General features: G+C 41.8%; 1 protein-coding gene across 6 annotated transcripts in view; it reads left to right on the plus strand.

Moving 5' to 3' along the window:
- Positions 1-20,445, plus strand: part of LOC124621895 (very-long-chain (3R)-3-hydroxyacyl-CoA dehydratase) — a 182,654-nt gene that overhangs the window by 36,105 nt on the left and 126,104 nt on the right. For all 6 annotated transcript variants that reach the window (XM_047147370.1, XM_047147377.1, XM_047147371.1 and 3 more), the window contains 2 exons: positions 16,100-16,259; positions 16,349-16,465. In XM_047147370.1, the coding sequence (XP_047003326.1) occupies positions 16,176-16,259; positions 16,349-16,465 (201 nt within the window). In that variant the 5' untranslated portion in view covers positions 16,100-16,175. The remainder of the gene's footprint in view (positions 1-16,099; positions 16,260-16,348; positions 16,466-20,445) is intronic.

The raw sequence follows: 20,445 nt of genomic DNA on the forward strand, positions 1-20,445 counted from the left end.
GCACCCTGCCATTCGGACTGCGGGGAGCTAGGAAACGCCTGAAAACCTGCTCAAGGGTGCACGCCAACATGCGGTGTATGCGCCCGCAGAGAGGCAGGAGGGGCCGAAGGATCGACCTCCATCGGGCCGGGGCACCCGACTGGCGAAGACGACATATGATCCGGAGCGGGTCGGTGGGAGAACAGGTGGCGGCGGCGCATCGCCATGGGGAAAAATGGAAGGGAGCATCGGTAACACCTGGGGCTGAGGCGAGCCATTAGATGGGTCCCCAGGGCTCTGACCGGATGGCACCGTCGCTGAAAGCAGACGGCGAGCGGCAGATCCCGTGCGACGACAGAGGCGCAGCTGGTTGAGATGCCGGCGCACCTCACCAGAGGCCACCAAAACCAGATACATAGCGTGTCCGAGGCAGCGAAGAATGCGCTCTTCGAGCCAACACCGTGGACCTCGGTAGTGGCGGTAGTAGACAACGTCGCCTGGGGCAAAAGCAGGTCTCTGCCGCTGCACAGGAACCTGATGCGGCGGATGTAGCAAAGACATCAAGGTTCGATGAGGGCGACCGTGGAGCAACTCAGCCGGCGAGCGACCATCTCGAGGCTGAGAGCGATAAGAGGACAAAAAAGAGCAATAACTCGTCCTCCTGAGAATGCGACTCTTTCAACTTCAACATCTGTGACTTGAAAGTCTTGAATAATCATTCAGCGGCACCATTTGACTGTGGCAAAAACGGTGCGGACATCACATGTTGAATACCATTGGCCTTGCAGAATGACTGAAATTCTGCGGACATGAATTGTGGGCCATTGTTGGAAACAATAGTCTGTGGAAGACCTTCAATGCGAAAGATAGCAGGTAACGCTTGGATGGTGGCAGATGGCGTCGTGGAAGACATCTGGACAACAAAAGGAAAATTACTGAATGAATCTACCACAACCAACCATCGAGCATTCCAGAATGGACCAGCAAAATCGATGTGTAAGCGTTGCCAAGGGGAAGTGGCTTTTGGCCATGCAAAGAGTTTCCGCGGTGGTGCTGATTGTTGTTCGGCACACACCATGCAAGAACAACACATATTCGTAATCGCGGCATTGATTCCGAACCAAGTACAGTGCTGACGAGCAAGTTGGTTCGTTCTCACTATACCTCAATGTCCTTGGTGGAGAAGCTGTAAGACACAGGACTGTAACGAACGTGGTACCACGACCCTGGACTGATCATTATCAGAACGCAACAGCAAAACACCATGTTGTACAAAAAGTCTCTCCTGGTGAGCAAAAAATCGGCGAACCAACGTATCCCCGATCCGTGACTTTGACAAGGGCCATTGCGTAGCAACAAAACGCAGAACAGTAGCAAGGACAGGGTCGGCAGCTGTGGCTGTAGCTACATGACGAAAATCAATCGGAAACGATTTGACCACGTAATTGGTTTCCGAATCAATGAACATGCAAGCAAGTTTGGAGGAATCGAATGCTCAATCCTCAGCAACAGGCAAACGGGACAACGCATCGGCATTTCCGTGCTTAGCAGTGGACCGATACAAGATATCGTAGCGGTACTGCGAGAGGAAAATAGACCAGCAAATGAATTTCTGCGCTATACATGGAGGTACAGGCTTGTTCGGATGAAAAAGCGATGTCAAAGGTTTGTGGTCTGTGATGAAAGTTAAATTAATGTCACCTTCCGAGTTGTATTCAACCAAAAATTGAGCAACCTTTCTGATTAAGCTGTACTTAGTCCAACCTGCTCCATAAGCTAGCATACACTGCACTGAGGTGCGACTAGGAACACATGCCCTGCTTCCCTCAACAAGCAGAGAACTGAACCAAAAACTCATAACGTGTGAACACACCCATCGATCTGAAACTTCCTGGTAGATTAAATCTGTGTGCTGGACTAAGACTTGAACTCGTGACCTTTGTCTTTCACGGGCAAGTGCTCTACTAACTGAGCTACCCAAGCATGACTCACGACCTGTCCTCACAGCCTTAATGCCATCAGTACCCCGTCTCCTACCTTCCAAACTTCACAGAAGCTCTCCTGCAATGCTATAGAACTAGCACTCCTGGAAGAAAGGATATTGCAGAGACATCGCTTTGCCACAGCTTGGGGGATGTTTCCAGAATGAAACTCTCACTCTGCAGCAGAATGTGCACTGATATGTAACTTCCTGGCAGATTAAAACTGTGTGCCAGACCAAGACTCGAACTCAGGACCTTTGCCTTTCGTGGGCAGGTCGTCTAGAGAAAAGGTCCCGAGTTTGAGTCTTGGTCCAGCATACGGTTTTAATCTGCCAGGAAGTTTCACATCAGCGCTCACTCCATTGCACAGTGAAAATTTAATTTTCTGGAAATGCCCCCCCCCCCCCCCCCCCCTCCCCACCCCCCACACTGTGGCAAAGCCATGTCTGCGCAGGATCCTTTCATCCAGTAGTGCTAGTTATGCAGCATTGCAGGAGAGCTTCTAATGTTTGGAAGGTAGGAGATGAGGTACTGGCTGTGAGGACGAGTCGTGAGTCGTGCTTTTGTAGCTCAGTCGGTAGAGCACTTGCCTGTGGTTGGCAAAGGATCAAAGTTCGAGTCTCGGTGCGGTTCACAGTTTTAGCCTGCCAGGAAGTTTCATATCAGCACACACTCTGCTGCAGAGTGAAAATTTCATTCTGAACCCATCAATCTGCTCAATCTAATATATGAAGCACCTGTGTCTCATTAGCACTAAGCAGACATAGATTTCATTTTTTTGATGATTACACTTATTCTGCAGATAATTTCTTAACAAATATTTCCACCTGCTATTCAACTGAAATGACACTCACTACATGATTTGTAAGTTACAGTTAGTTAATTAACAAGCCCATTGCTATCCTGTTTCCACCATTCTGAAATAGGCTAACCATTAGTTGTTTGAATGTGTTGGCACTACATCTGTATTTGCAGTGAATTAACACAATCACAAAACAGTGACTATGGAAAGGATGCCATTGAAGTGTTATTACACCAACTGCAAGGCAAATGTTCGTAAATAACTATTATTGTCTCAAAACACAATTATATATAAATTCCATCCAGAAAATGTTTGGTGACTTAGTGATAGTTGAAGGGCTTGCAGAGCTGAAGCTGAATTATCCTACTACGTTCGCTAGATATTTGTGTATTTTTGATGAAATATTAGACACAAATTGTTCAGAATAAGTGATGGCTAGTTGGAAAAATTCCTTTTTGACTGTAGAGTTATTTTACCAGTCAATTACCTAGTCTTTTATCATTTACGGTGTGGGAAACCTGTTTCTTTCTGCCTTAGCCTCTACTACAGCAACAAGGAAATGTTCACATTCTTGATGGCACATAAACTGTAGCCATAGACTGAAATCCCACTGTTAAAGTATACTTAAAGTCAGATGTTTTTTCTCCTTCTATATTTTGACTGAAAATGACTGCAGCGAAATTCAGTAACTAATAGAATCCTAGAAAACCCTTGAGTGCATACTGCTGCATAGGTCAAAAACATAGTTTTGCACCATTGCCAGATGACTGGTTTGATTCCCAATGGTGTTTTGAGCCCATATTTAGTGTCATTTTGTGTGGTTTCCCACACAGCTGCAATTCATGATTTGGTACTTCGTATTGTTTGTAGCTTACAAAGTCTCCCTGTGGATATTGAAGTGTTTCAATCAATGCTGTGTTGTTGTCTCTTCATTTGTGTGCCTCTCTTTTTGGGGTAGGGCCAATGGCAGTGACATCAAGAAAAATATTTTCTAAGTCTATAGTTTTCCAGAAATGTGCTGACTACTGTTTACAGTTTAACCACTGGAGATACTCCAAAAATGTGAATTGTATCTGATGATAAGCTATTCTGACACTGACATTTCATTGGTGAACGTTCCTTGCTTGGCATGTTGAGCAGTGTGAGCATACAAAATGCTGTTCCTTTGGGGAAGAAAAGAAAAGAACCTTACCTATGGGAATTGTCCTTGGTTGATGTGGTGATATTCTGTGTCTGCTGTGTCGCACCTTTTCATAGAAGGATCTCGTGATGATCCTGAATCTGTCCTGCATGAGCGGGATGCCTGTGTCCTCGTGCTGCAACAAGTGGATTATTCCCTGGAGGAAGAATGGCGCATGTGGTGAAACAGGCACCAAGGTCATGACTGTCATGTTGTAGAGTATGCTCTGCAACAGGATGTTATGTGTTGCCGGTATACACCCTCTGTCTGTGCTCATTCATCCTGACTGATAACTGGGTAGTAGTCATACCGATGTAAGAAAGCTATCAGTATTTAATAACAGCAGTATATGATGTGTCATTTCACAGGTGGTCTTCCTTTGATAGTATATGTTTTGCCAGTTACAGGGCTGGAATAGGTGGTTGTAGGAGAGTGTGTAGGGCAAGTCTTGCAGTAAGGACAGTCACAGGAGTAGAACCCATAGGGTAGGGAGAAGGGAGCAGAAGGAGCCTAGGGCCTGACAAGGATATTGCAGAGACTGGGAGGGTGGCAAAAAAGCTATTCTAGGTGTGGTGAGCAAAATCTCAGATAGAATGGATGTCATTCAGGGCATGAGTTTAGGAAGTCAAGGCTTTGTCAAAGTAGCCAATTAATATATTAAAGATGAGGATAATACTGGGTGACAGGTGGTGTGTTCCAAAGTTGTTTTTTGGAGGGATCAGCAGTACCAGAATTGGATATGATGACCTGGGAAATCTGCTTTTGAACTAGGCTTTTGAGACAATTGTTGTTGTTGTTGTTGTTGTTGTTGTTGTTGTTGTGGACTTCAGTCCTGAGACTGGTTTGATGCAGCTTTCCATGCTACTCTATCCTGTGCAAGCTTCTTCATCTCCCAGTACCTACTGCAAGCTACATCCTTCTGAATCTGTTTAGTGTATTCATCTCTTGGTCTCCCTCTACGATTTTTACCCTCCACGCTGCCCTCCAGTACTAAATTGGTGATCGCTTGATGCCTCAGAACGTGTCCTACCAACCGATCCCTTCTTCTAGTCAAGTCGTGCCACAAACTTCTCTTCTCCCTAATCCTATTCAATACCTCCTCATTAGTTATATGATCTACCCACCTAATCTTCAGCATTCTTCTGTAGCACCACATTTCGAAAGCTTCTATTCTCTGCTTGTCCAAACTAGTTATCGTCCATGTTTGATGTTAACAAATTCCTCTTCTTCAGAAATGCTTTCCTTGCCATTGCCAGTCTACATTTGATACCCTCTCTACTTCGACCATCATCAGCTATTTTGCTCCCCAAATAGCAAAACTCCTTTACTACTTTATGTGTCTCATTTCCTAATCTAATTCCCTCAGCATCACCCGACTTTATTCGACTACATCCCATTATCCTTGTTCTGCTTTCGTTGATGTTCATCTTATACCCTCCTTTCAAGACACTGTCCATTCCGTTCAACTGCTCTTCCAAGTCCTTTGCGGTCTCTGATAGAATTACAATGTCATCGGCGAACCTCAAAGTTTTTATTTCTTCTCCATGGATTTTAATACCTACTCCGAATTTTTCTTTTGTTTCCTTCACTGCTTGCTCAATATACAGATTGAATAACATCGGGGATAGGCTACAACCCTGTCTCACTCCCTTTCCGACCACTGCTTCCCTTTCGTACCCCTCGACTCTTATAACTGCCATCTGGTTTCTGTACAAATTGTAAATAGCCTTTGGCTCCCTGTATTTTACCCTTGCCATCTTCAGAATTTGAAAGAGAGTATTCCAGTCAACATTGTCAAAAGCTTTCTCTAAATCTACAAATGATAGAAACGTAGGTTTGCCTTTTCTTAATCTTCCTTGTAAGATAAGTCGTAAGATCAGTATTGCCTCACGTGTTCCAATATTTCTACGGAATCCAAACTGATCTTCCCCGAAGTCAGCTTCTACCAGTTTTTCCATTCGTCTGTAGAGAATACGCGTTAGTATTTTGCATCCGTGACTTATTAAACTGATTGTTCGGTAATTTTCACATCTGTCAGCACCTGCTTTCTTTGGGATTGGAATTATTATATTCTTCTTGAAGTCTGAGGGTATTTTGCCTGTCTCGTACATTTTGCTCACCAGATGGTAGAGTTTTCTCAGGACTGGCTCTCCCAAGGCTGTCAGTAGTTCTAATGGAATGTTGTCTACTCCCGGGGCCTTGTTTTGACTCAGGTCTTTCAGTGCTCTGTCAAATTCTTCACGCAGTATTGCTATCTCCCATTTCTTCTTCATCTACATCCTCTTCCATTTCCACAATAATGTCCTCAAGTACATTGCCCTTGTATGGACCCTCTATATACTCCCTCCACCTTTCTGCTTTCCCTTCTTTTGCTTAGAACTGGGTTTCCATCTGAGCTCTTGATATTCATACAAGTGGTTCTCTTTTCTCCAAAGGTCTCTTTAATTTTCCTGTAGGCAGTATCTATCTTACCCCTAGTGAGATAAGCCTCTACATCCTTACATTTGTCCTCTAGCCATCCCTGCTTAGCCATTTTGCACTTCCTGTCGATCTCATTTTTGAGACGTTTGTATTCCTTTTTGCCTGCTTCACTTACTGCATTTTTGTATTTTCTCCTTTCATCAATTAAAGTCAGTATCTCTTCTGTTACCCAAGAATTTCTACTAGCCCTAGTATTTTTACCTACTAGATCCTCTGCTGCCTTCACTACTTCATCTCTCAAAGCTACCCATTCTTCTTCTACTGTATTTCTTTCCCCCATTCCTGTCAATTGCTCCCTTATCCTCTCCCTGAATCTCTGTACAACCTCTGGTTCTTTTAGTTTATCCAGGTCCCATCTCCTTAAATTCCCACCTTTTTGCAGTTTCTTCAGTTTTAATCTACAGTTCATAACCAATAGATTGTGGTCAGTCCACATCTGCCCCTGGAAATGTCTTACAATTTAAAACCTGGTTCCTAAATCTCTGTCTTACCATTCTGTAATCTATCTGATACCTGTCGGTATCTCCAGGCTTCTTCCATGTATACAACCTTCTTTTATGATTCTCGAACCAAGTGTTAGCTATGATTAAGTTGTGCTCTGTGCAAAATTCTATCAGGCGGCTTCCTCTTTCATTTCTTAGCCCCAGTCCATATTCACCTACTTCATTTCCTTCTCTCCCTTTTCCTGCTAACGAATTCCAGTCACCCATGACTATTAAATTTTTGTCTCCCTTCACTATCTGAATATTTTTTTTTATTTCATCATAAATTTCTTCAATTTCTTCGTCATCTGCAGCGCTAGTTGGCATATAAACTTGTACTACCGTAGTAGACGTGGGCTTCGTGTCTATCTTGGCCACAGTAATGTGTTCACTATGCTGTTTGTGGTAGCTTACCCGCACTCCTATTTTTTTATTCATTATTAAACCGACTCCTGCATTACCCCTATTTGATTGTGTATTTATAACCCTGTATTCACCTGACCAAAAGTCTTGTTCCTGCTGCCACCGAACTTCACTAATTCCCACTATATCTAACTTTAACCTATCAATTTCCCTTTTTAAATTTTCTAACCTACCTGCCCGATTAAGGGATCTGACATTCCACACTCCGATCCATAGAACGCCAGTTTTCTTTCTTGTGATAACGACGTCCTCTTGAGTAGTCCCCGCCCGGAGATCCGAATGGGGGACTATTTTACCTCCAGAATATTTTACCGAAGAGGATGGCATCATCATTTAATCATACAGTAAAGCTGCATGCCCTCGGGAAAAATTACAGCTGTAGTTTCCCCTTGCTTTCAGCTGTTCGCAGTACCAGCACAGCAAGGCCGTTCTGGTTAGTGTTACAAGGCCAGTTCAGTCAATCATCCAGACTGTTGCCCCTGCAACTACTGAAAAGGCTGCTGGCCCTCTTCAGGAACCACATGTTTGTCTGGCCTCTCAACAGATATCCCTCCGTTGTGGTTGCACCTGCGGTACAGCTATCTGTATTGCTGAGGCATGCAAGCCTCCCCACCAACGGCAAGGTCCATGGTTCATGGGGGGTTGAGACAATTATATCCAGTGAAAGCTGGCATGAGAGTGGTGGTGTATTGCTGTAAAGAGTCTGCATCTGAACAAATAAATTTGCCTCGAATGCCAGGTCTGTATGGGAGGGAATGTTTTGCATGGAAAGGATGGCAACTGTCAAAATGTAAGTACTATTGTTTGTTTATTGGTTTAATGTGGATGGAAGTGTGTAGCTGTCCTTTGGTGAAGATTAAATCAATACCAAAGAAAGTGGCATGGTATTTGGAATAGGACCATGTGAATTTCACTGGATGTAATTATCCCAACAGCCTAGTTCAAAAGCAGATTTCCTGGGTCATCACATCCAGTCCTGGTACTGCGAATCAATCCAAAAAACAACTTCAAAGCACTCCACTTGACACCCAGTATTATCCTTATCTTGAATGTATTAATCAGCTGCTTCAACAAGGCCACGACTTCTCAAAATCATGCCCTGAAATATGATCCATTCTGTCTGAGATTTTGCCTACCACATTTAGTATAGCTTTTCATCACCCTCCTAATCTCTGCAATATCCTTGTCAGACCCTATGCTCCTTCTGCACCCATCTCTCTATCCTATGGGTTCTATTGCTGCGGCCATCCCCACTGCAAGACTTGCCCTGTGCACCCTCCTACAACCACCTATTGCTGACCTATAACTGGCAAAATATGTACTTCAAAGGTAGAGCCCCCTGTGAAATGACACATTTCATATACCAGCCTTTATGTAAACACTGTTTGCCCTTTTACATTGTTGTGACTACCACCCAGTTATCAGTTCAGGATGAATGGGCACAGGCAGAGGGTGTATACCAGCAACACACAATATCCTGTTGCAGAGCATACTCTACAACATGACAGTTATGACCTCGGTGCCTGTTTCACCACCCACACCATCTGGATTCTTCCATCCAACACCAGTTTCTCAAAACTCCGCGTTCTACAACATGTCCTTGGTTCTCACCACCCACCTGGCCTTAATTTACATTAATTCATTCAGTCTCGGCACTTCTTTACAGTAACAACTCCTTTCTTCACTCCATCTTGGTTTTCTACGTCTTTCATTTTCTGGCCTGTCTGTTTAAATATTTTTAGTATCACTTAATTGTAAAACTGTTCTGAACGTGAACTACTTTTATATTGTTTCCATTTTTCTGTACATGTGGACTAACCCCAAAGAGGAATAGTAAAAAAGTTGTACCTGTAGTTTATACTCTTCATTTGAGTTAGACTTGGTAGGCAAGTGGTCATCAGGAAGAGGAGTTATAATTTTGGAACAACTAGCAACCTTCTTTGCTTTACCTCATATTCTCCATTACTCTTTATCAAGTACCTTATGAGCAGCATACAAAGCTCAGACACTCTTGTCATTAGTATTAATTCATTCAACTAGTATATCGACTAGAACAATAGTTCAGGTAGGTTCCTATATTTTTCAATTTTGAAATAAGCCTGTAAAAACTATCATGTACACCTCCTTCCTCAGAAGGCCACTTCCTAACAACCATCCAATTTTAACAGTGAAGATATCCCTATACATATCTTGATTCTTCTGCTTTTCTGTGTAGGTCTTGCTTTCTTTCATATAGCTACCCTATTCATTACATGGTTTATATATAAGGCTACAGTATCCTGTTTAATATTATAAACCACTCTTCTCTCTGCTTCTGTACTTTTGAGATAACTTACTTGTACTCTGTTCAGAATCCATACTTAATTACTGAGCTTCCATACCACTGTCTCTTAAATATACTCCTCTGTGTTCCTTTCAATGTGCCTAAGGCTTAATTTGCTTATTGTAAAAGTATCGTGCTGCTGTTGCTCTTAATTACTCCAGGTGGATCTCACCTTTATGTTAGCTCGGCATTCGATTACTGTATCAGGGTATCTTTCAGCTTTCCTAATCCTTCACTCTTCAGTGTGACAATGCTGATGTCCAGCATTCATGCAGTTAACTTTGAAAGAATATTCTTATTTAGATAATATATCTTTTCCTTGGTCTTACAGCAACATTAAATGACTGCAAGTTTATTACTCACAAGAACTTAGTAATCCCTAAATATCCTCATCTTATAGTTATATAGGTGTTGTGAAAAATTACACAGTAAATTGTCATCCATCAAATATTACATAATAAACTGTTAGTGTCTGTTATAATCAAATACCCACAAATTATTAATATTTCATATGGTAACAAGTGTCCCATTATTTGATCATTGTAAATAGGTTAGGAAAAGGAAATATAATTTAACAAAGATAGGATGATAGGAAATGGGATAATGGATAACCGGGGCCTTGCAGGCACCACTCTCCTGAGGTAACTGGCACCTATCATTTCCGTGTGCCTGTGATGTTGAAGAGAGTTCCCAAGACATTATCCTGGATACAGCAATCGACCCACATACCTGAGTTTGCTTAATATATGCACGAGGCTGTCTGCCTTCGATTTCAAAATCTACCTTTGTTTCTTTTAGCTCTCAATGAATATTTAATGTTTCTATTTGTCATATTGTAAACTTTACACATAAATATGTAGTTAAACCTGAAACTATAATTACGTTATTGAATGTTAAACACTAATTCAATTATACTTCGTTGTTTTTTGTAAATACCACCTGTCATAGGGCAGCTAAAATCCGAGTTCTCATTTTTAAACCTTGGGCAAAACTGTTATAATTTATATTTCTTCAATTGAAACTTGTATAAAAATTTAGCAGCTTTTCCTAAATAGGCAGATTTACCACTATATCTGCCATGGGAGGTGTGTTAATAATTGATTCAGCATCGGGTTCAATCTGTATTTCACATAAATTATAACTGCACTCCTTCAAAGTTGACGAAGTGGAAGACAGAAGTCTATTTTATGTTTTGAAATATTTAGACTGACAGTCATGTCTGAGGCTTGTTTTGATTCAATATGTAACGGAACAGACCCTGTAATTAATGGATTTACCTCAAAATCAGATTGCAAAATACACCAAAATGTAAAACCTTTGCTAAATTGCACAATCTAGCTTGTAAATGAGATATTCAATTATTAATTTCTAATTTTTCTTTACATGATTTTGTGATGTGCTTTACAAGTCTCAGGGCCTGGTTATCTGTTTTGTCTTTTAAAATAGCACTAGTGATTTATAGTCTGTTATTAAGTTCATCAATTGTTTGTTACTTTGCTCATCCAAAGCTTTTTCAAATGTAATATCTTGAGCTTTGATGTTCCATTTAATTCAGCCTTATTTGCCTCTAGCTTAACAGCTCACCAGACCGAGAACCCAAACTTTTCATCTTGAGATTTGTTACCTGCATTAGTAACACATAATCTAACATTTACATCTATGTGATTACTCTGCTACTCGCAATAAAGTGCAGAGGTTTCAGTGAACCACCTTCAAGCTGTCTCTCTACCATTCCACTCTCGAATGGCACGTGGGAAAAATGAGCACTTAAATCTTTCTCTGTGAGCCCTGATTTCTCTTACTTTACCATGATGATCATTTCTACCTATGTAGGTGGGTGTCAACAGAATGTTTTCACAGTGGGAGGAGAAAACTGGTGATTGAAATTTCATGGGAAGATCCCGTCACAACAAAAAACGGCTTTGTTTTAATGATTGCCACTCCAATTCCGTATTATGTCTGTGGCACTATTTTGTGATAATACAAAAAGAGCTGCCTATCTTTGAACTTTTTTGATGTCATCTGTCAGTCACACCTGATGACGATCCCACACCACACAGCAGTACTTCAGGATAGGGCGAACAAGCCTGGTGTAAGTAGTCTCTTTTGTAGACCTGTTGCACCTTCTAAGTGTTCTGCCAATGAATCGCAGTCTTTGGTTTGCTCTACCCACAACATTATCTGTGTGATCGTTCCAATTTAGGTTGTTCGTAATTGTAATCCCTAAGTATGTAGTTGAATTTACAGCCTTCAGATTTGTGTGACTTATTGCATAATCGAAATTTAGCAGATTTCTTTTAGTACTCATGTGAATAACTTCACACTTTTCTTTACTCAGGGTCATCTGATGACCTTACAAGATGGTAAATGAGAGCATCATCTGCAAACAATCTAAGAGGGCTATTCAGTTTCTTTCCTATGCTGTTAATATAGATTAGTAACAATAGAGGGCCTATAACTCTTACTTGAGAAATTCCGGATATTATTTCTGTTTTACTCGATGACTTTCCATCTAATACTACAAACTGTGACCTTTCTGACAGGAAATCTCGAATCCAGTCGCACAACTGAGGCAATATTCCATAGGCATGCAGTTTGGTTAGAAGATGCATTTGAGGTACGGTGTCGAAAGCCTTGTGGAAATCTAAAAATATGGAATCAATTTGACATCCCCTGTCAATAGCACTCATTACTTCACGAGTATAAATAGCTAGTTTAAGTCGGCACTTGACTTATCTGGTTTAGTGTGTAAGTCAGCAATAGCCTTCAACACCTCTTCCATGTTCATGATTCTCACTGTCCTACAGTGAAAGTAATAGTGAGGTTGCAACTAATATTTTCCCGTTACTAATTGTCGTGGTATTTAGACAATATTCCATTGGACACAAACAATAAACCTTTGATTGTAATATCCACTTCTAATTGCCCAATAGCACATGCATCACTACCATCACCACCACAACCAAGCTATAAATCAGCCTGGATTAAATACAGCTCACCACACTTGATTCAATAGCATGGCTTGTAGCAATGCTGACAGAAGTTGGATCACAATGCCGGAAAATTGCTGAAGGTTGACATGCGGCTGACACAGTTGTCGCTTGATGCCATGGTGTGTTTGGGGAACTGGTGAGACAATCATAGTGCTTTTCTAGTTCCATGTGCAGTTTCGATTCATATACTTTAATAACTTCTTCTGCAGTGTAATTGTTGGCAACTGAATTAATGGTTATTCATTGAAACACCAATTCTTCTGACGCCTGTTAACTCTTCTTACACATAATTACTTAACATCTTCACTGGACTGTTATAACTGTTGGACAGCTTGCTGCAGACAACAGCATTATTTTTCCATGAAATTTCATGTCACAACTGCTAATTTCTTCTGAATGAATGTTCTATTAATATTTTCTTCTTATTCAAATTATCTTGATTCTCGGCACAGAATTCATCCTGGATCCTGCGGTAGGTTCCAGAATGAATTGTTGTCTATGCCTGAAATAATAAGTACTTGTATACATTCAGATTGTGAATGTTGTACCTCTCAAATACTGAACAGCTGCTTCTTGAAATACTACTCAGACAAACTGTGTAGTTATTCTTAATATATATCTATTCACCAATGCTGCTGTTCTTGTGCTGGACTCTGGAAACTTTAATCAGTTCTTACTTTCTGCCAAATAATAGAAAGTATTTCTTCTGACAACAGTTACATCATGTCTTTTGTTACAATGTTCACACATTCGATTTGATGTTACATAAACTCACTCTGAAATTCTGTATGAATCTGACAGGCTATGCATCATCATATGTCCTCCGTGATGTAAATACCACTGTCAAGGAACTCCCTTTATTTGATAGCACATCATGCTTCTGTGAGCCAGGACATCATAGCAAGGAATAACGGCCTAATTGGCAGGTATGACAACTGATAGCAAAACTGCCATTGTCGTCCCACCTTGGGGACGCATGGCAGCTGTCTGTCCTAGTGTACATGCACAAATGACGGCAGACTTTACAACCATTTGCAATTCTAAAGTAATAAGGTAATAACAAAAGTAGTCATTCATCAGATAGGCAGGGGTTGAATAACACATTGCTTTATCAAACATGATATGTTACACCATATGCACAGTTGTACAAATTTATGAAAGAGTTGTTGGAGTTGCATAGTCATTACAATTTTGTGTCCATCTTATTTTCTCATGAGTGAGTGAGAGTTCTGTACTACTTTTTTAGAAAATGCCCCCAAAAACTTTATCTTGGAAGTAATTACACAACCCTATAGTTGAATGAAACTGATAGTCTCGTAAAAGCTTTGTGTAACACTTTTAGAACATTTACTGGTTGAATTAAAGGAAACAGTAAAATGCTTTTTAGTGTTTCTGAAGGGGAAAAAAATAATAGTGTTTATAAAAATTGATTTGTTCGGGAATATACAGGGTGAACCAGAACTCCACCAACAAACTTTAACAAGTTGTTCAGGGGTACCTTCTGAGTATTTTGGAACAAGGGACCCACAGTCTCTGGCAACTTGTTACAGAGTAATAATGTAATTAACGTTTATTCAGTTTGTTACTACAGTCGTCCTTTATTCTGTGAAAATACCTTCACAATACTGAAGAAGCTTGTAAATATGAAATAACAAAAACAGGCAACACGCAACACAGAGTAATGCAACAACCCTCAGACACAACACTGTACTGCCAAGTGGTTGTGATTGCTCAGCATAGTGTCATCAGGCTGGTCTTCCATTGCATTCAGTGAGCTCATACACAAGGCCCATTATTGGCCAACTCCGCGTAATGTAGCTGTGTCTCACTATTAACAAGAAGTAGCACTGCCAGAAGGACAAAACCCAAGACAGAACTGAGTAGTACTGAATGCAAGCATAAAAGTGAAGGGTGAAATGGGTACACATTATTAATAGCAACAGGTACCATAAGTGAATGGAAACAAGTTAAGTAATGCTTCTGGTGATTTTTCATGTGGTAACAGCATAGATTTTCTATAGATTTTTATTTGTATTTGTTACTGCTCTTGATCTTCAACTTTATCTGGACACAGTTATTTTTTTATGCTTGCATTCTAACAGTCATGTTATGTAATATCATAATCCAAATACTAACCAACCAATATATACACGAGGCATGTTCAGGATGCAAGTGTATTAGATTTTTAATTCTTTTAGAAAAGGTATTTGGGAAAAAAATCCACAATATTGTTGATACACAGGTTAACTTTTTTTCCACGTAATTGCCATACCATTCAGTGTATATGGTGAACTGTAGCACAAGCTTCTTTATGCCCTCCTCGAACTACTCTCCTGCCAGCTCCTTCAGAACCTCTTCTGCACTTGCTTGTTCGTTGAAACTTTAATTCCACTAATGTTTGCCTTCTGCGAGGTGAAAAGTTGATGACCTGAAGGCCCCAAGTCAGGGGAATGACGGGGGTGGTTTAGAACATCCCATCCAAATAAGTCTAAGAGTGTCTTGGTGGCTAAGAATGTGTGAGGATGGGCGTTGTGGTACAATAAGCACATTCCTCTCATCAGCATTCCCCTCCTTTTGTTTTGAATGCTCCTTTTGAGTGTTTTTTAGGCTCTCACAATATCATTGTGCGCTGATGGTCTCCCTCCTCCCCCCAGAGGCAGAAATTTTACAAAATGGTGCCATTTCAGTCCCAAAACACCAAGGCCATGATATATATATATTTTTGCATGAAATTGTGGTTTTGAATTTTTTAGCAGATGGGGGAATTGGTGTGATGCCACTGTGACGACTGTCTTTTTGTCTCAGGCGTGTAGTGAGCCACCCTTGTTTCATCCCCAGTCACAGTAGAGCTCAGAAAATCCTCGCAATCCAATTCAAGTCACTCAAGAAGCTCATGGGTGCTGTTGGTCCGATTTTTCTTGTGCTCTCAGTCAGCTGTTTTAGGACACATCTTGTGCACAGTTTCAGTATACTAGTATTTCTGTGAGTGTCTTGTATAAGAGAGTTGCGGAAGAATCACAGAAATTTCATCCACTGTCAATCAGAGGTTTCCCAGAACAGTGCCCTTGATTTTTTGCAACAACTCATCAGTCAAAATGAAAGGTCTTCTGCTCAGCTGTTGATCTTGAACATTCATTCTGCCTCCACTGAATTCCCTTTTGATGGGTGCTATTCCTTCTGCGAGCAGGAAGTGGATCACAGTCTGTGGCGCACACATGGCAGGATTTCTTACCAACATCTGTCATGCAACTGGACACCACAAAACTGTGTGTTCCTGTGATGTTTCCTCTCTTCTTCTACAACTCATTGTTGCCAACCCTTAGAAGACCAAAAAGCCCAGCCCATTATTATTACAGCACACTCGCTTTCTGAATATGCCTCTTAAATAACAGACAGCATACTGCATTGTTGCTCCCACAGCTTTTATAAATTAAACGGATTATCTATCTTTCAGGCTTCCTTATATAAATCTGGATGAAATTGGCATTATGTGCTTGTGCTGACTTGGAGAATTTTCAATAACTGCCATAATGACTGATAACTTAAGCCCTTTCGTGTACTGGGCACAAACGGAGAATTGTGTGACACTGAAGGTTGATTTAAAAGATGTAAAGGTATGGATATGTGTACAATTTAACATTTGTTGTAGCGTCTTCTCATTTTGCAACACTGTTAACATTTGTATGTGTTTGCTTTCTTCCAGGATCCACAAATAAAACTTACACCAAATAAACTACAGTTTTCTGCCCATGGCCAGGGTGCTAAAGGACCACACAGCTACTCATTTTCATTGGATTTCCACTCTCCTATTGATAGAGAGGTAAATGTTAAGCTCTTTAAGCACAGTAATACAAGAGGAAAAATTTTGTTGTTTGGAATTGTGCTAACTACACAGAAACGTATGTAAAACTACTAGGTGGTGTTGTAAGTCCAAATAGTCACTGATTTTATTTATTATGTTTTCCCCCCTCTTGAGTCTCTTGTTGTGTATTCATAATGTTAACCCCAACTGAGTGGATATTGTATTTTGCTACTAAAATATATGAAAGGTTGTAATGTTCCTTTCATCCATCCTCAGAGCTGACTTGCCACATTCCAATTTCAGCCACTCTCAGTATCCACACACACTTACCAATGTGTGATGTGCAAAGCAAATTAATGCTGCATGTTGCTCTGCAGATTTACTCAGAAATGTTTATTGGTAGACCTGGATTAATTCTCTGCACTGCTAAACTTATAAACACAGTCTAAATAAGGGTTGACAGCCTCACTTTGTACCATGATGTATTACAATTTCAGATTCAATCCCCCCTCAGGAGCTCTTAGCTCTTTCGTGAGTTCGTGTATGGTGCATGTGAAGCTACGAGCTGTTGTGGCACCTATATCCTTCCCAGGCTCTATTCCCTTCTCCATGCCTCACCCTCCCTGTCTTCTTCCTTCCCCCCTGTCCCCTCCTTCCCCTCTCTGTGTCCTTGCTTACGCTGGCCTGGCTGTCATCCTGGTTTCTGCTATCTCTTATGGTTTTATTCTGATTTTTTTACATCAGCATTCCTTTTCGGCATTTTTGGTTCCTTTTTGGGGTTTGACCTCCCCTTCTAAATTTTGTCTCCACAGTGTGAGCCATCTGGGGAAGAACACCTTACTTAGCGTCTTCATTGTGTGCCCTTTTGGTTAAACCCCCTGACAACACAGGGATCACAGTTCTGGTACCTTCACTGCCACTTCTCTGTGTGTGCCTAGGAGTGATTGTTTGTCAATCTGGACCATCAGTACCACTGGCTATGGCCGCCATGCCACGTGGCCTTTGCTATATCTGGGTGGCACTATGGGGAGAGCTCTTGATCGGAGTGAATGGATAAAAACACATGTTTTGCATACAAAATGTAGAATTAAGCTCCAAAAATCTGTCCATTCTTCTATGTCTTCTCTTTAATTGGAAAAGAATCCTTTAATGCTGTTTCTTATGATCCTGTGGCGTGCCCTTACCTGGCTATCTTCTGGGAGGAGGGCCAGGTTTGCTGGCTTACAAGGGGAGGCCGCCAATTGTGAAATTCAGATTCGATTCATACTGCGCATAACTAAAGCTCATGGCCAGAGGTGTAATTTGGCAAAGCACCAAGATGCACTTCTCAGCCGTTGTCGAGAAAATCGACAGTTAAAAGAAACCGTAGCGGTGAAATACTCTCTACGATTAGTAATTTTCTACAGCGTGGTGGTGCAGCGGTAAGTGCTCGGGTTCGTAATCCGAAGGTCGCCGGATCGAATCTTGCTCCATGCAACTTTTTTTTTTAGTATTTGTTTTTTATAATTCCCGGCAATCAGTTTCAACAATTATGCATATAATAAGTTGTTGAAAGTCGTTTGTCGTGGAAAAACTGGCGACTTCGAACATCATTATGTTTTCCGCAAACAAAGTTGTATTTCACAAATGTTATTAATTGTCTTCATAATGTTAACCACGTATAGTTAACGGAAGACGTAGAAACGAATACATATAGCGTAAGTCAAACGTTCGAATTAGAATAGAGACCCCACGAACACAAACTTGCTGTGGCAGGTATGAAATATAAACTCCGTTACTCGCTCGTTACACTTGAAGGACAGATGTTGAATGGGCTGAAACGAGCCGCCCCATAACAGAGTAGTTGCCTGCTAACTTCGAAAGAAGGTAGATGCGGTCCCTAGTGCAACTTATAACATCGTCGAAATCAGTGCGGACGGGACAGCTTTGGTACACCCTGTTAAACAAACGGAAAAATGGAGGCGGTACAATTGGAGAGCGATCCGCCTTCACCAACATGCATAAGCAATTCATTAATTTTTATTTGGAAAAAACTAATAATAAAAAAATATTGCATGGCGCGAGATTCGATCTGGCGACCTTCGGATTACGAAACCCAACGCTTGTTAATTATCGTGACCATCACTCTCCATGCTCACCAGATTACCCAGTTTATAAGAAGGAAAAGAAGATACAGGAATGATGATTTATCCTACTCTGAGGGTAATTGAAAATATGATCATTTCACCCTTTGTGTGTGACATCTAATTTTGCCTCAATTGTGTCCTGTCCCTTTCCTCCCTCTGCCTTATCCCAGTTCCGCCCACTTCTCCTCTCCCCCTTCCTTTTCCCTGCGGTTCCCAAGTGCTCTTCTCTGGGTGCCACACTCCCTAACCAGCTGGCGAAGTGTCCCCCCTCCTTTGATGTTTGATGCCTACCAGTGATGCCCCAAAGACGTCAGTCACCCTGTACTCGTTGGTAACTGATGGTGACCTGATTGTGTGACCAGTTTATTCAATGGAATTGTAAAAGATACTGCTGTCGCCTTTTGGAGCAGCAATTCCTTGTTTTCTTTTACTCCATAGCTTCTGTAGTTCTCCAGGAATATCATTATACTGATGCTCACTCACCGACCATTTGTGGGTCCCGTGCATTGTGTTGAAACTGGATTGGCTCTTGGTGGGCTTCCGATGTTAATTCATGGATCCCCCTACTTTGCACCACTTTGGGAGCAGTTACCATCCAGGTCCACTAGGATACTGCAATCACAGTCTGCAATCTCTCGTTCACTTCCCCTCCAATGCTCCCTTCATTGTACTGGTTGCCAAATGATGACCTCTGTGATAGTGACCTTCCAATTGATTCATTTCCTTCCTGTCTCCTGATATGTCCAGGTTATCCTGCTTTCCATCATGTCAATTGGCCTCTATACTCTTCCCACGTCATGTTTACCACCTCTTTGTCAGGTTGTGTTAATGAAATGGTCCATGATGTGTCTGATATGATTATTTCCACTGCCTGCATTGCTGTTCCACACTTGATGGGCCCCTTTTGCCCCTCGCCAGACTCTTGGTGGAGCACAGCCGTTGCCATCACCATCCCCGATTGCCTTTGAGCATTGCAACGCCTTTCCTTGGCCACTCTTACTATCTTTAAATGCCTTCATGCCAAACATCTGGCCTCTGTAGGCCTGTTTTTCACCCCTGCTCTGTATGTGGATGATTTCTATATCTGGGCTAGTTGCCACTTGGTGGCCTCTGTGGAGCAACAGCTCAAGGATGCCATCCGACGCTCTGCTGCGTGGTCTCTCACACACAGTTTTCATTTCTCCCCACGTAAATCATGGGTGATGCAGTTCTGTTGCCTTACTATGGTCCATCCTGATTTGCAACTCCAATCTCGAGGCCCAACACCTGAGTGCAGTCCCCCATTTCAGCTTGTTGGCTCTTCTTTTTGACAGCAACGTTACTTGGTTGCCCCGTCTCCACCTTCTGAAGATTCGCTGTTTCTATAGGCTATGCCTCCTTGCCCACACCTCTTAGAGCATGGATCGTTAAACTCTTCTACACCTTTATTGGGCCTTAGTTCCACCCCATCTGGATTGTGGTTGTCAATTTTATGGTTCAGCTGCCCCTTCTGCACTTCTCTTCTTGGACCCTGCCCTTCATTTTGGCATCCATTTGGCCACTGGTGCCTTTCACACTAGTGCCGTTGATAATGTTTTGGTAGAGGCTGGGTTTACATCCCCCCCCCCCCCCCTTTTCAGTTCAGCGACCCTAGCTTCTGGTTTCATATGCCATCATGATACACTCTTTCCCTGCTCACCCCCCATGACTTTGGGGTGTTGCCCGCACACTGTCCACCATCTGGTGGGTTTTACCGGTTCTACATCTACATGGATACTCTGCAAATCACTTTCAAGTGCCTGGCAGAGGGTTCATCAAACCACCTCACATCTCTCTGGCGTCATTTCAATATTCACTCTTTTTTCCTGAAAATTCCTCGGCCCCAGATTCAGA

The sequence above is a fragment of the Schistocerca americana genome, chromosome 7 (genome assembly GCF_021461395.2).
Source record: "Schistocerca americana isolate TAMUIC-IGC-003095 chromosome 7, iqSchAmer2.1, whole genome shotgun sequence".
In the NCBI taxonomy this organism is placed as follows: domain Eukaryota; kingdom Metazoa; phylum Arthropoda; class Insecta; order Orthoptera; family Acrididae; genus Schistocerca; species Schistocerca americana.